A 16,222-nucleotide genomic window follows, 5' to 3' on the forward strand; every position below is an offset into this window, starting at 1 on the left:
GGGAAACATTGTTTATCTGGTACTTCAGTGAAATAAAAATTAAAAGTGAAGATTTTCAAGTAGGAGGTATAACTGGAGTCTATTACTTCATGCAATTATTTTACCTTCCTATTAGGAAAGTAGCAGTAAAATTCTGAAATTCAATAAAATAGTTTAAAAAGAAAATTAAAATTATGGGGCTTATTATGTCTGTTTCCAAAAAGAAGTATCCCAAATCTCGAGTTTTAAATACTCTCCTAAGGCCTACCATGACAATTAACGCTGGGAAGAAAACAGGATCCTATTGACCATATCCTGAATTTCAAATGATGTCAACAGGACCTGAGGATTACAACATTTTATGTCAGAATTTAATTATGGATAAAGTCATACTGTGTCTCTACATGGACCTTGCCATGCGTGTAGGTACTTTAAAGCAAATGAAATATTAAAATTTGAATGGAGTGGCTCAAAGTAACTAGTATTGAGAGCAGTCCTCTCAGTGAGAGAAATAGCAAAAGAAAGTGAGTATCCAGCCCAGTAGCAAATCTCTGTAGGGTAAAATGCTGGCATTGTTACTGAAATAAAATATGGAAAATTTTACCATGGTGCAAAGCACGATAAGTTTTATCACTTACAAGTACTAATTCATGTGAGTTCTAGTGGGGAGAAAAAAAAAGCAGATCTGTGAAGCTGATGCATTCATATGAACAGTGAGAGGTTAAAAATGAGCATGCTAAATGGAACAAAAATAGTAACTGAGGAAAACATACAGAATCCCTAAGCAGATGCTAAGGAAGGCCTTTGAAGCAGTTAGTATAACTAAGTCTGAAACCAATAGGCTTATGCCTATTGAAGGACAAGGGTAATTGAAGGAAACAGTGATGAAGCAGGGAAGGAGACAGAAATAACCTCAACTGGGAAAAGATGATTCTATTAAAGTGGTCTTTATCCAACAACACATTCCTTGTGCTTTTATTTAAGACTGTCATACATCTTTCTCAAAAGACTTTCTCCAGCTAATAAGTCCCAATCTACAGTGGGAATTGAGGCTCCCAGGCACAATTTGTGTTAACCCCACGCACACGAGGCTCGTGCCGGCAGTGCTCACGCGCTCCTCTCACCTGTGTGTATTCTCAAGTGGACCTTTAAGTGGTGGGATGTTCTGAAAGTTTTTCCACAGTATGGGCAGTCTTTCATGGCAGAACCAAGGCTCCTGTCTCTCAGCAAAGCTGGCTGCTGGACTCCTACAGATCTCCCAGCTTCTTCTCCAATGTCTGCAACACAGAAACGTTCTCACATCACTTCAGCACATGTCAGAAGTTGTTCTCACTAAAACTGCTAACACAACACAAAGCTAAACATGTCAATACTACACCTGTCTATTTCATTCTTTAAAACTGACAGAATGCTGACAATTCATGTATTTTCTTGTTATTGTCTTAAATTATTTCATCTTTCCCATCATGATTTTAAGCAGCATATGGTACCTTTATATACTGAATTATACAAGAAAAGAAACAGCTGTGTCAGCAGCTGGTTTGATTTCTTCTTTTGCTTAGTTCCTATTAATTTTTTCTCCAAAAGTTTGAGATTGTTGTTTTGTTGAATCTATTTATTTATAAGTATTGTGAAAACCTGTAGGCTTTTAGAGGGAAAAAGTTTGCACCAGTATAATAAAACCTCTTAAAACAAGAAAATTGCAGTGACAGGGGGTCCAACAGCACTGACAGGGTCTACATGCAAAGCTAACCAACTTCCTCTGCAACATCTCAGCAGTGGAATTACAACAGGCAACCCAGAGAGTGGCCTAATATCATGAGAAAAACAATGAAAAAATTGGTCAGATGAGAGGGAACTCCATCTCCCTCAGCCACAGCTCCTGCGTTTTCTCCTTCAGAGTTCACAGCTACACTTAGTCTGCATCATAACACAATGGGTGAGACTCCAGGACACCTCTTCTCTCTCCTGACATAAAGAAACAGTCATTTCAGCCATCTTGAGTGAGCTGCTTTTATCCAAGCAGGCAAGGAATAAAATAACTTACAAAAGACTGACATAAAAATTGCAAAAAAAAAAAAAATGTAGGGCATTAAAAAAAAGTCATTATTCAAATCACACAAGGCTCATCCATCATCTTGTACATAGAGGGTCATGTAATATCACTGTAAGCATCAATTCAGTATCACTACAAGCACCAGTGCATGATGTCACCAAAACCATGGGAAATGTTGAGGCTGTGACCCAGATTGACACTCCTGGCATGTCAGGAGCAGGACACATGGACACAGCATCACACCCTGTGCAGAGCTGAGCTATCTGGGTTAGATCCAGGTGGGGAGCACAGAGTTAAAACCTGCATGCAGAGTCTTGATTATTTCAACCATGAACCACTGACTAAAAATGTTCTGTCTTTACCCATTTGATATGTAACTAAAGCTGTCAGGAAACATAGTGCAGTTTACACAGCATTGCCTTTTAAAAGGAAGTAATGGGACATAAGAAAGACTTAAATATTTGGCTCTAATAAAATGTATTCTCACAGTAGCAGAGACCCAAATACCATGTTTCTGGAAAAGGTAACACTAACAGGCATTTCAGTATGTATTATGAAATGGTTCCTCTAAACTATTTTGTTTAAAGCTGAAAGAATGAGATGATAGAGCTATTAAATACACACACACACATATATATATGCATATATGTGTGTATATATATATATATGCTTATCTCAGTCATGTATGTAATCAAGCTATTACTACTTTTCAAAATGTAAATCTGATAGTTTTCACATCCCATTCTTGTTTAACATTTTCTGACTGTTCTCAGACTGCAGAGTTAAAGCATAATATTTAAGTTAGAAAGCCAGTAAATGTCATTTTGAATTATCTTCAAGTACATAAAGTTGCATGCTATAGGAGTCTATTTTGTCTTTGTGAGTCTAGGAAAACATACATAGGTGCTAGCCTATAATTCCAATATTCCTAAAGAGTTTAGATTTTCTCTGTTTTTACTCCTCAAAAGTTGTATATAATTATGGCTTAAGCTTCTTTGGGAAAAAAAAATAAAAAGAATTCCTGAGTGCAAAAAGATTTTTCTGAAGTGCAAAACACAGAATGCATGATGATAAATTGCAGGATTTTATTTTGATTTTCAATAAATACGATATGAGCATTATAGATAAATATATAGATAAAGTTAACAAGCCACTCAGGAGGAATTTACAGAATAAGTCTACTAGCTATGTTTTGCTATATGTCACTCTAAATGATGGCCTGTTATCCATTTGCCTTTTATCTTTCTATCTAGAATATGTGTGGCCCAATAAAAAAGAATAAATTTGTAAGATGAACAGCTCTCTTTGCAGATTTAAGAGTCTAATTTTCACTTTGCACAAAATTGAATTTTTTCAAGGGAGCAAGACGATGGAGTTTACTCTAGCACTAATCCCTCTGAAAAAGCAAACTGAAAACAACAATGAAGCAAAGAAAGATGTGGGTGGTCTGAAGAGTTCTCTTTTAGATTTAAGTAGACATACAGTAGATAGCTCCAAAGGCTTTGCTCCAACAGGGGCCTTACCTTGAAGAATTTTTCTTCCCACAGTGAAAGCATTCCTAAGACTTTAAAGCTGGGCTGAGGGGTTTTCTTTTGAATTCCTCTGCCTACAAAGCCCACCGAAGCGCTGGAGGCCATCGCTACCTGAATGAGCAGCTTTACATCCAAGCTCTTTTATTCCCAACAATGAAAAGATATGTTCAAGGCTGCCGACTCTCCCCATCAAATGCTAACCCAGCTTCTTACCAGGGCCCCATTTTGCCACATTGTACCTCTTTGTCAAAGCACTTAAGTTTAAAATGTGCTTAACTTTAAAATGTGTTTAAGTCGCGCTGACTCTGCTACTGAGGTTTTCTTATATCGAGTCTCTCAGAAGTGATCTGTGGAAACTTAGGATGAAAAAAGAAGAGACTGACAAGAAAAAAGTTAAGAAGCAAACTGAAGAATACAGACTATGCCAGCATCAGAATATGTGGGGAATGAAAAATCCTCAGCTGTACCAATAATCATGTATTCTACACCTCTGATGTCCCCCTTCTCCTGTAATTGAAAGCGCCTTCAAAAGCAGAAAGTCTCAGCTCTGTTAAATTGTGAAAAAATATAGCAAAAAGTAATTTTATAGATCTGCAGAACTAGGATTGGCCTCCACAAATTAATTTATGATTTACTCAGGATTTTAGCTTTGGTTTTGGGGGCTTCTCAATTCTGAGGATAAAAGATCAGGAAGGAAAGAGAACAGTTACTTATCTTCCAGCCATTGTGGTTCCCTGATTTATGTGGTCTATATGATGTGCACTTGATGCACGTGGGATTACACTGCTTTTTTTACTATCCATTTCCATTATAGGCAGGTCAGCATCCTGAATATCTTCCTGCCCATCCCAACCTTTCCTGATTAAAGTGCAGGAAATAAGAGACTAAAGTATGATATAGAAGTACATGCTGGATGTGAGACTACCCAACCTTGCCTCTGAACTTACTTTCGCTGAGCTTTCCTTTCACTTTGTGTCTGTTCACAGCAAAAGTCCTGGACAGAAATGTGAAAAGCAACATTCAGTTCTAAATATGAAACTGGTTTTTGGGCCAGTCTAAGGACAAGGAACAGCTGAGAGTCCCCAGCTGCTCTGTGTGCTGTACCTGCTGGGCAGGCACAGAGCGCTCCCTGACACGGGACAGAGGAATTCAGCCACAGAGCAGCTTCTGGGGAGGTATGACAGGGACATCTCTTGCACACCATGCTGTGCCCATGTTCTCATGGGGTAAATGCCAGGAAAGAAAGGTCACTTCAACATCTACATCAGAAGGTGGAGATTAACTGCATAACCAAAGAGCCAATTTGGCCAAAATGTGAGCAAATTGATTTGGCATGCAGACTGAATAAAAATTAACCAGTCCATAAGATCAGTATTTGAGGGATTGCCCTTCTTCAGACAGATGCCCATTTCTCAGGAGAGAAGGGCCTAAAAGCCACCACTCCTCATCTAGCAGGGAGATCAGGCTGGTTCCACACAGGCAGAAAGTTTCCACAGAGACACATAATCCCAACAAACAGTTCTGGAGCCAGGAGCACTTCTACAGTAGAAGGTTAAAAGGAAGTGAGAAAGACACCAGTGAATTATTTTTTCACAGTCAATATCTTACTGCTGGTTATCAGAAATGGTCCAGCCAGAAACGAGCCATGGCCATGGCCAGCAGTGCCCTCAGCACACAGATGCAGATGCCACAGAGGAGAAATGCCAGCTTCAGTGCATGTTGCCAGAAAAGAGAAGACAAACTTAGATGGACAGTGAGTCTCTGTACTCAAAGCAGATTCTATCTAGGCAGTCATATAAAGAGCAAAAGGAAACAAATTCTTTGACATTTCCGTATATATTCTGTATGACTGGTCCACCTGTCTGGAATGAGCCCATAAACATGATTAGAAAAGGGTGGATTGCTTTTGTAAAAAGAAATCTGTTTATAAAAAGAAATCTGCTTTTGTAAAAAGAAAACTGTTTTCACTTGGTTAGGCAGCAGCACTGACTTCAGTCATGATAGCAATCAAATTCTGAAAGGAACATCTACTTATATGTGCCACAAATTTCACCAGAGTACTTATTTGCTGTGGGTATGTGAAGGTGCAGGGATTCACAAAGAGGTGCTTTAATGTTCAAAAGAGCTAAATTGAAGCCCTCATGAAGGCTAAATCATCAGGAAAGTCAGTTGGAATTTGTCAACATAAGGTTTGCCAAATTAGCCAAAAACAGACAATCACATGGAAAAGGTAATCAACTCACAAAATAGGTAATCAGTCTTACAAGTATGTGTTTGGTCTTGCACAATTTTCAACACTATTAAAGAACCCTCTGAAAATGTGACCAGAAGCCTTTAAAGCTGCACATAATCCCAGGTTTTCATATATTTCTGAAATTCAGAATATTTGTAGTGGTTCAAATCTGCCTGTTAATGAAACTTGGTGCAACGAGAAGTGGTAGTGACCACAGCTATTTTTTGATGACCCATAAAACACCCAGATTAGCCCATCTTGTGGCAGGAAATCCAATGTCAAGAAAGGAGTTAGAAGATATTTAGTGTGTTAATCCTGTCACTGCTGTCAGCTCCTTGCAAGTATGCCTGAACTCAACCACCTCATTCCCTGGGAAGCAACATAGAATACGCCAAGTTTCTTAGAAAACATGCTCTACATTTCTTGCCCATTCCTAAGAGAAAGCCTTAATAATACTGAAAATAGTGGAAAATAGGAATATAATTAGGGATATAATTAATCATATTTTTCTAGCTACCTGAAGTAGCTTCAATTAGTATCATCCCATGTAAGTGAGAACAGAATCTGGCCCTGTGCTCATAATTTGAAATTAGAACCCGATTAGCCAATGTCACTACACTTTTTTGCTAGTGAAGTTCATGGTTTAAAATGAAAGTTTCTAATATTACTAAATATTACAGTTATATTTTAGGCCTCCGGAAAGAGTTGCTAATGTCTTAGGTCAGGAACAACTTGCTGCCTCTATTGTTTCATCAAGGATTTAGGTTTTATAATGACCATATAAGGGAATCCTAAACTGTTTCTATGGATTGGCAGAGAATTTGTTTAAACACAGAGCTATTTTAGAAGAGAATTGGAAAGGAGGCCTACTAGTGAGAAAACAGCATTCACATTGTTTGTATTATTAGAAATAAAGATTATACAAAGGTTCCACTGGTAAATAAAAAGATACCACGTCTGAGATGAGAATTCCCTCTTAGCCCTCTGAACCACACAAACAAATGCACAAACTGCCCTGCCTCTGTTAACAATTAGTCACTGGCAGAGTTAAACTTAAAACACAGTCGAAATGAAACTGAAGTAAAAGGCCCAGAACCATTTGTACAAGGAAAGATTGCAGCTTGTAGAAAGGAGCAAATGGCAGCCACAGGCTGAGCCCAACAGGAAGAGAGACAAAATATTGTAAGGAATTTCTTAGCAACTGGTGATACACACACACCTGAAGCCCACTCCTGGAACACCACGCACTTGAAGATGGGTGGTTTTCACACCCCATGGGTTCAAAACACTTTCATGGCAATACTGCATGTATGCAGTGCTGGTTATAGCTTAATACTTTTCATTGTGGTACTCTGAGACACATGCAAAATCTGTATATACAGCACAGAGAGACATTGATGGAACACTTCAACAAAATTAAGATTTTGTTAATCATAAAATGTTTTCTTATCCTCTTTTCATTCCAATCAAATTCCCTATAGAGGTTTTTTTAGCAGTTCTTAGCAGTTTTACTTCTCAATTTTTTCTAAAATTTTAAAACCTTTTAACATAATCAGAGATCAAACACAGTTTCTGAGTACATCATTTTAGCTGTTTCATTTCTTTGAAGAACCGTGTGACCGAAAGACATAGAAACTCAGATTTAGCACTTAAAACACAGAGTTGTTTACTCACCATTAGCTGACAGAGCTAAGTTTTGACCAAAAATTGAGCATGGTGAAGAAAAAATATTTTTGAGAGAATATTTTCTATGTGAGACCTCTTTAACTGTTTTGTTTTGGGTTTTATTTTAAGAAAGGAGACATCTTAAGCACCTTACAATATCTTTCATTTAACAGTTGGCAGAAGGAAACTCCCAGATGAACACTGGCCTGTGTCTTTCTCTTTAACCAGCTGAGTGATCCAAGCTTTTAATAAAGCTGTTCCAATTATTGTAAAAGTCATCTAGTACCTTATAGCCACAAATATTGACAGTTTATTGCACAAAGCATTCATGGCATTTGAAGGTCACATCATACATAATACATACACTTTTATAAAAGTGTCTGGAACAAAGAGATACATGATCAGCAATTACATCGTACCATTCGAGGGTATGATTTTGTACTTATTGAAAATGAAATAGTATAAGAAATGCAAATTGTTAATAAAACACAAAATAGTTCATTTTCTGTATTTATTGTTTTATTAATCAGCAGTACCAAGTTCAGTTGTATAAAATCAATGGAATGCCATTCATGCCTCAAGAAGATTACAGGTAAATATCATTATCCTGCAAACCATCACACCTATTCTTAGCTCAGAATGAGAAGAAGTAAGGTTCAAATTTTAATCTCACTACTGTACACCTCTCCAGCCCTACTGAGTTCAGTGTAACTTCAACTCTTACATTTGAGTCAGGACTTCACCCTACTGTTACAATATTAGTTTTGATAAAACTGAATTGGAATAAAACTTGAAAGAGTGCTAAAGATGTTTTTTTCTTAATATATGGACATTCAGGCATGTCAAACTTCTTCACCCTCTTCCATGCCCCCTGACTTAAGGCCATTCTAAAAACCACATACACCTACCCAAATGGTGTAATTAAAAGTTAAAAGTTTCAATTTATTCAGTCAGACCTGTGCACAGTCCTTAAATAAATTCAATGGACATCAGAAAAACACAGAGCAGAGTCATGAATTGCTTGTTTTTGGTTAGAGTCTTCACTTTTTTGATGTTACTGCTAGCTCCTGGAACCTCTAGCTACCCAATGAGAGCTGGCTAGAGGCAAATGGCCATGGATCTCTACATTGTTCCCCACTACATTATTACCCCAACACCATTTTTAGCAGTTTGTTTCAAAATTGCAGAATACAAAGTCTTCTCTCCAAAGCCCTTAACATGCAAAACTCTTCCACCATGCAACCCCTTCACTGGTTTTTCAGATCTGCCACTCCAAAACCATGACCTTGAAATCCCACTTCCTTAGCCTGACTGTTTGGCTGAAAGCACTTCCCATCCCAAATCACCGAGTTTGTCAGATGTTTGTCATGAAATTCCACTAGACTTGTGTTATCTTTCCACAGGAAAATAGGAGGCATAGAAGTGAATGTACTTTGCCATTTATCAGAATGTCATTTATCTAGCTAGTGCTGAGTCTTGCTTCCTTCAGAAGAGCACCTGAGCTGCCAGTGCACCCTGTTGTACTCCTCTTTCCATAATGTGTGTCTTCACATGCAAAGCAACTTTGGACCTTTTGGACCAGCAAAATGGGGCTTAAATACATATTTATGGATCTTTCCTTGGTCTTTTGCCAATGGTCTTTGCCATCTATCCTCAAAATTTACTTCAGTGTCCAATTATGCTTCTGATAGCAAGGTTATCTCCTAAACCTTTCATATGACATACTTCACACGGTTTACCCCTCCCTTTCTTAAAACAAGCTTAGAATATTCTGGAACTTTACCAAAAGTTAGTGTGAATAGTACCCTGTGATTTTCAGCAGTTTTCTTACCCAAACCCTTGACTCACCTGGCTTCTCTTTGATCCTGTCACCTGAATTTGAAATGGGCACTTGATTACTGACCAGGGAGAACAACGTCTTTCTAAACTTCATACAGATTGTATACTGCTTTTGGACAGAATTCCAGTGGGGAATCCAAGCACAGAGGCTATCCAACTGGACCATCTTTTGGATTTGTATGTGTTATTTGTAGGCAGGTGTTCAGGTACCAGATGGCCTTAAAACCCATACTACTCAGGTTATAGCAGCTTCTACAAGCTGTCTGCATCGTATTCCCATCTCTGAGATTTGAGAGAGGCTACACGGAGCTTGATAAACACTTTTACCTAGCATTGCTCTCATGATGCCAAGGCTAGATCAGATATCCAATTTGGGAGAGTTGCCTTACAGTCCCTCTTTAATTAAGTACTCCTGATCTCCCACTCCTGGGATGGATTGCTACTGCTGATTAAGCTCCAGAAGTAGGGATCTGTGGAGGCAATTTCATGAGGGAGAAAATGAAGTTGCTAGCTAATCAACTAAAATAACCATTAACTGGACTTCTGTGAATGAATACGTTGCCTTCTCCTTGCTTCCATACTTGCCCTGTTTCTTCCACGTTGGGAGCTCTACAACCCCACAAACCAGAGGGGTAAGGGGTACTTCACCATCACCTCTATCTCGTTCCTAAAACACTTGTGGGACAAACAGGACCATTTGGTACAGGCTACACTGTGAAGGAAATCTAAGATGGTATCAGTACACCATAGGAAAAATAACAAATCTGGGTGGAAGAGAGCTCTGTTGAATCTTTTTTCTCTGAGTTCTTCTCATCTTCCCAAAAATGCATTCTCTCAGACTATAAGTACAAATTAACACCCATCTCTTTGTAGTTTTCTAAATCCATTGATATTTTTAAAAATCTTTTCAGTACTTGCATAGAAATAATTATTGATTACACTAGCCAAGTTTCACCCTCAGTTTCTGGGTTAAAAAAAATCCAAAAAACAAATAAATATTTTTTTTCAAGGGAGAACCACAGACCTGCCTTCATTATAAGTAGCTCTCAGGGTATCAGGTATCATTGGGTAAGTTCTTGCATGCTATTGTTTAAGAAAACCCTTTTTCATTATTATTATCTTATCGCAGAGTGGAAAAATCAGCACAGAAGTGCCAGTAGCAGGTCATCAGATTTTATAAAAATTCATTCTACTAAAGAAAAGCATGAATTATTTTAAATGTCGCAGGAATGTCTTTCTGTAGACGCTGGCAAGGAAAAAAAAAACCCAAAAAAAACCCAAAAGAATCAGGCATGTAAAAAGAACTATAGAGGTAGCTAAATTACTAATTTCCCCCTCAACAAATTGAGAAAGAATTAAAGACTCTCATTCCATTTACAGATTACTGATTAGAGAGGTGCTGACAGAGTCTCTAAAGAGTGAATAATGTCATGGTGTGTGTTACAACATTTGGACTATGATATGAGAGGCTTTTCCAGTATCTGTATTTTCTTACTTTTAACTTTCCAGTGCTCCTTTCAAACTAAATGACCACTTTGAGGTAATATAAATACTTTTGTAAATAATTTTTCTCCCATTTAACTTCTTTGGTACAAGCCACTTGAGGATAATTTCCAACTTCTTTATCCATTTCACACACACACAAAAAAAAAAAAGCTGTATTTGAATAAATACTTACAAGCAACTCTAAACTGCTGAATCTACTTTACTAGCACCCTTTTTCTATAAATAAAATATGTTAATTACATGAGTATTGCTGTAATGGAAAAATATTGATTAAATTCATTACATTAAGTCTTGAGAAGGGATCCTTTAACTTTGGTATAGGTTTTTTCCTCATTGTTTTAACAGTGTACTGTGAGAATACTGAGAACATGATATTATCTGAAAGAACTCATTAATTTTTTTATACTAATGTATCTCAAAATGTATTACTAGGTCAACTCATATCCATGTTTTGTAAAATAGCCTTAATGTAGATGGCTACCATAAAATGATATTTGTGGGTGTGCTGGTTTTGCATTTGGGCTATAAAAATTCTGAAATGCTGCCTATGGAGCTGATCTATCAATAACCCAGTTTCCCTCTTCAACTATGAAAATATAATTTTTTTTCATCTGAACTACTCTAGTCAAAAAAAAAAAAAAAAAAATTTTGAATGCTGTCCTCTGATTTAGCTGAGCTTGTGGCAATAACTGGTTTAGGCATAGGCTTCAGTATGCTGGAATGATCCTGAAACTAATTTTGCATGTGTTGGAGTTGGACTGTGGCCATGCACGTCAGTATGCTGGAACAGAGTTATCTAAATCCTGAGCCTTATTTTACATGTGCTGGTGTTGGACTGCGGCCCTGCAATCTTTTAGGTCTCCATCTGTAGCTACCAAAGCCAGGGTGTGCCCAGGCACTCGCTGCTGCTCGCTGCCTTCCTCGCACAGCCGAGCTCCAGGCTCGCCCTCCCGCACGCTGGGGTCACGGGGAGCTCCTCAGAGCCCTGGCTGGGCCCAGCAGCCTCTCTCCAAAGCCTCTCTGCAGCCATGGACAGCCTTTTGCAGGGCACCTCACTGGGATCCTAGGTGCTTATCAAGTCCCACACCAGTGATGAGAAATACCAACCTCTTGGACGGATGTTTCTCAGATTCGGCACATTAATTCCTTTCTCAATACCAGGTGAAACAGCCCTCTCATTTTTCAGCGAGCTATGGAGACCACAGTGCCACCACTGATGGAAGACCCTTCCTACTTTCCCAGCCTGAATGTTTTCCCTTCAGCCCTCAGCTAAAGGAATTTGAAGCCTAGAAAGTCTAATCCAAAGGCTGGTGATTGTTTACTTCTGGGGAAATGGACAAGAAAAGATCAGGCACTTGGAGGCTGCAATAAAGAAACCCAGGCTGTGCACCAATCTGGAGCACCAGCACAGAGGCAGGAATGGGGACTGAGCAAAGCACAGTCACTGTACAAGGTCCTTATCATCCCAAGGTGAACTGGTAACCTCCAGGAACATACAGGCTGATGGCAGCAACGTACAAAGTTTTTGCAAGCTGCTTATTTACAGCTCCTCCACATTAATCCACCAGTAAATACATATTTTAACCCATCAGAAGCACCTATAAAATTAGGAGACAACCCAGACTGGCTTGATTTGCAAACACATTTCCCTACCACAAATTCTGTTTATGGAGCCCAGCAAGCTGGAGAAACAACTTCACACTAAGGTCAAAATTAGAAATTTGAATGAAGATCAGGCATTCTTCCCTGGCTGGACAGACAGAAGTTATCTTATTGTCTGCCTCAGAGACAGAGAGACTTATTTTAGAAGAAGGATAGTGTTCTATCTCTTAACTTATTAGCAATGCACTTTCTTCAAATTCCAACAGCAAAAGAAATTCAAAACCCAGGTAGTCTGCATGCACGGAAGCACCTTTTGTTTAATAAATAATTCAACCATGTATTCCTTTTTAATTTAAAAACGGTCTGACTGAACAGTCAACAGAGTGAACTAAAGTTGGCAAAATACAGTGTTGAAAAATTAAAAAGTGTATTCAAGGCCGTATTCATTTGCTTCACTTCTCATATACTGGAGAGACAGGCTGTGCTGAAGTTCTAGCTTTTTTCTTTTTCTTTTAAATTATACACATTCAGTCACATGATGCTCACTTGCCTTTGAAAGCTGCCTTGCCCTGGAATTAGTCTTTCTCTCTTTCTGTTACTAGTACAGCAGCTGCTGCTCCTCTACCTCATGAACATCATCAGAAATTCAGCCAAAATGTTCTCACGAGCTCCTCTGCCATGCCTGTGAGGGCCAGACTTAAACTATCCACCATCTTGGAAGGCAGAAATGCTGTAAAACCTTCTGGAAATATTCAGATCATCACCAGATTGATGGCCCCACATACCAATAAGTGTATAGTGAGGTACAGGAAACATATCTGGCAGCAAAAATCTACAGATACTGATGCACTGAAATCCATCCCAGGACTGAGTTTGTAACACACTGTAGCAAATAAGTACAAATACTTGGGATCAGTCAAGTGCCTTTGGTTCTCACTTACTCTCTTGAAGACAGCCAAAACATATAGCACTATCTTAAATATGAATTTACAGGCTCACTTTTGTAAAATAAAATTCTTAGCAGTAAGTGGTTGAGAATAAGAAAGAAAACAGCTAATGGAGTCAACTCTTACCCAGCCTTCTGTACCACAGTTTCAAATAACTTCTTGAATTTTGGAGCAGACAGAAAGGAAAAAGTAATTCTGTGGTTAAACCTCCTTATTTCAGATTTCTGGAGATGAATCTGCTCCCCCATACATCCCAAAGCTGATGCAGGTACTTAATGGTTTCCTAACCCATCCCAGCCTTTAAGGCTCTGCTCTGCTGAGGGTTTGGCTCCCATCACTCTGAATGGCTTTCCCATGTTTTTCATCCTTTCTGATCAGCACCTTCTGGAGCAAAGACCATTCTGTAACCATCAACAGCCACCAACATGAAATTCCAAGGCTGATAATGCTCAGATGACTTTAAATGCTGACACAAGGAAATCTTATCTCAGAGAGGTCAGATATGCAGGAAAGAAGATCCTTATTGGGAAGGAGAATAGAGGAAACCTAACCCTTACAAAGTGACACTGCCTTTACAGAAAATGACTTGGCAATAAGATCGTTCAAAGTGGATATATTTGCTTAAAACTCATGTTAGACCCTCTGGATGACAGAAATGAGTCACATTTAGGAGACAGAAGTTTCACAAGTGCATCCTGACTATTACACATCTTCTGGAGGAAGAGCAGGCTTTCTTCAAATTTTCACTATTCTGAGCACTAGCAAAATTTCCTGCAGTAAATAGGATGAAAACAGCAACCAGACCAGATAAATTTGTACAGATAGGAAAATTTCAACGACTTCCATTGCTCTGACAAATCACCTATGGATGATATGTCCAAAATGTATCTCTGAATCTGACAAAGTATGAACAAATGCATCAGTATAACTATAGAGATTTAGACACAACTCCTCCCCTGCAAGTCAGAGAATCCTCAGGTTCTAATTTTGGCTGATTATTGGCTTGCACTGAGACTCTCTGCAATAAGCACCATGTCAGAGAACAGCCTGATTTAAACCCTGGGAATGCAGGCTCCTGCATTTGTGCAGACATACATTTCCATGCCTTTTCAGGATGGCAGTGGTGGGAGCCACTCCAACAGCCTGGCAAGCCCACACAGAATTTGGTACATGACAAACTGGCTTGCACCAGATCACATTTGAAAGCTGTCTACAGTGGGACTGGCCAACCTAGCAAAGTCATGCATGGGGTTGAAGAAAGGTGAATGGCAGCATTAACTGGTCAAATGAAACTTAAATAATTCTAACAATTCTACTAGTACTGGGTCTTTTCTGGCTGCAAATTTTACAGATATGTGTCCAGTCATGAGGGTCATAGGTGCTTGTTTCAAAAAAGAGATTCTCTTGAATAACTAGGCAGTGGAGCTTGCTGACAGATGTTGAAATTTTATAATAAGGGTGGACAAACAAACAGTATCTCCCTGCTGCTGCCATTTTTTTATCATAAAACTGCAGGAGAAGAGCACTGTGCATTTAAAACAAACAATGATGGGAAGATGCAACTTCAGAAAGGCAGCTCAGATACCAGACAGGACACTGAGGAGTGTTGCAGGTCAGTGGAACTGATTTCAGAAAAGAATTGCTGGATAGTCCATCATCTGCAGTACTGCTCCAGTGAGTGCTGTTCACTTCCTCTCTGTGTTCTAGGGTTCTTTTCAATTAATATTTGTTTTAGTTATGTTGAATCACTGCTCATCTACTAAGATATTATTTGATTTTAAAAAAGAAAAAAATCCTTTCTTCTTGGTTACATTTTCACACGGGTTTTTTGAAGTAGGAGAGTAAACACACAGTCCCTATGATGGCAATTTCCATTCATAGTTTGACAACTAAATGTTGCGACGTTACTTGAAACTCCTGCCTCTTATCTTTCAATTTTTCTTTAGGGAAAAACAGCACAGAAATATACCCTACCATCTATTTGAAAAGATGCAGATATAATCCACCTATGATGATGCAATTTTTGGAACTAAGACTGTGATCCAAAACAGCAGCCTGATCTACATTTTAACCACAGCTATTGCAATACATAAAACCAAACACAGTGATTCTCCACACATCTATATTTATTCTGAAAATGCTTTGCAAGATTTCTGCCTGAGAATGCTTTACATAAGTAATCATTGTTGAAAAGTTTCCCTGAAAAATATGTATCTTAAGACTGTAGAATTATATATAGGTGGGGGTATGCATCCAGATCTTTCCTTGCTTTCCATCTGTGCAGAATTTGCTGGCCATCAAATGTTTAAATATCTGAGGGTCTTCTGATGGCAGACAACCAGCAACATAAGATGAGCTAGGGGCAGCTGGCTGTCAACATCACAGGAAAATCCATCTCCTCTGGCATGGCCAGGGACTTTGTTCAGCACGCCCATTTGAGGCAGCAGTGGCAAACCAACCTGTCCCACAGAGCCAGGGTGTGCAGGGAGCTGTGCACTGACAGTGTGGGAAAGGATGGCACTCATCTGAGTCCTGCAAGGGACCACACCCTGTAGAGGAGCTCTACTTCAACAGCTTGGACAGTTTCAGCATGTCTGTCTGCACCCCAACAAATGCAAAGGGGCTTTCTCTCAAAACAGATTTTCATTAACTCACACCACCAAGCCCTCCCCCATACAAAAACAGAGTGAGATTTTGCAGAAGTTCAAAGAAGAATTCTCTCACTCAACAAATTTGCTGCATTTTTAGTACTCAGACTACTTAATTGTTTCAAACTGTCAATCTGATCACACTGAGCAAAGAAAGTCCCTCAGGATAATGGTTTTGCTTAAAGTTGGGTTTTGCCTCTAATACTTGAGTTAGA

The 16,222-nt window shown here is 38.9% G+C and overlaps 1 protein-coding gene across 7 annotated transcripts in view; it reads right to left on the reverse strand.

The window, feature by feature from the left end:
- Positions 1–16,222, reverse strand: part of ZNF536 (zinc finger protein 536) — a 345,080-nt gene that overhangs the window by 129,873 nt on the left and 198,985 nt on the right. For all 7 annotated transcript variants that reach the window (XM_063167690.1, XM_063167687.1, XM_063167689.1 and 4 more), the window contains one exon: positions 1,104–1,256. In XM_063167690.1, coding sequence (XP_063023760.1) covers positions 1,104–1,256 — 153 coding nt within the window. The remainder of the gene's footprint in view (positions 1–1,103; positions 1,257–16,222) is intronic.

The sequence above is a fragment of the Melospiza melodia genome, chromosome 13 (genome assembly GCF_035770615.1).
Source record: "Melospiza melodia melodia isolate bMelMel2 chromosome 13, bMelMel2.pri, whole genome shotgun sequence".
NCBI classification, from domain to species: Eukaryota; Metazoa; Chordata; class Aves; order Passeriformes; family Passerellidae; genus Melospiza; species Melospiza melodia.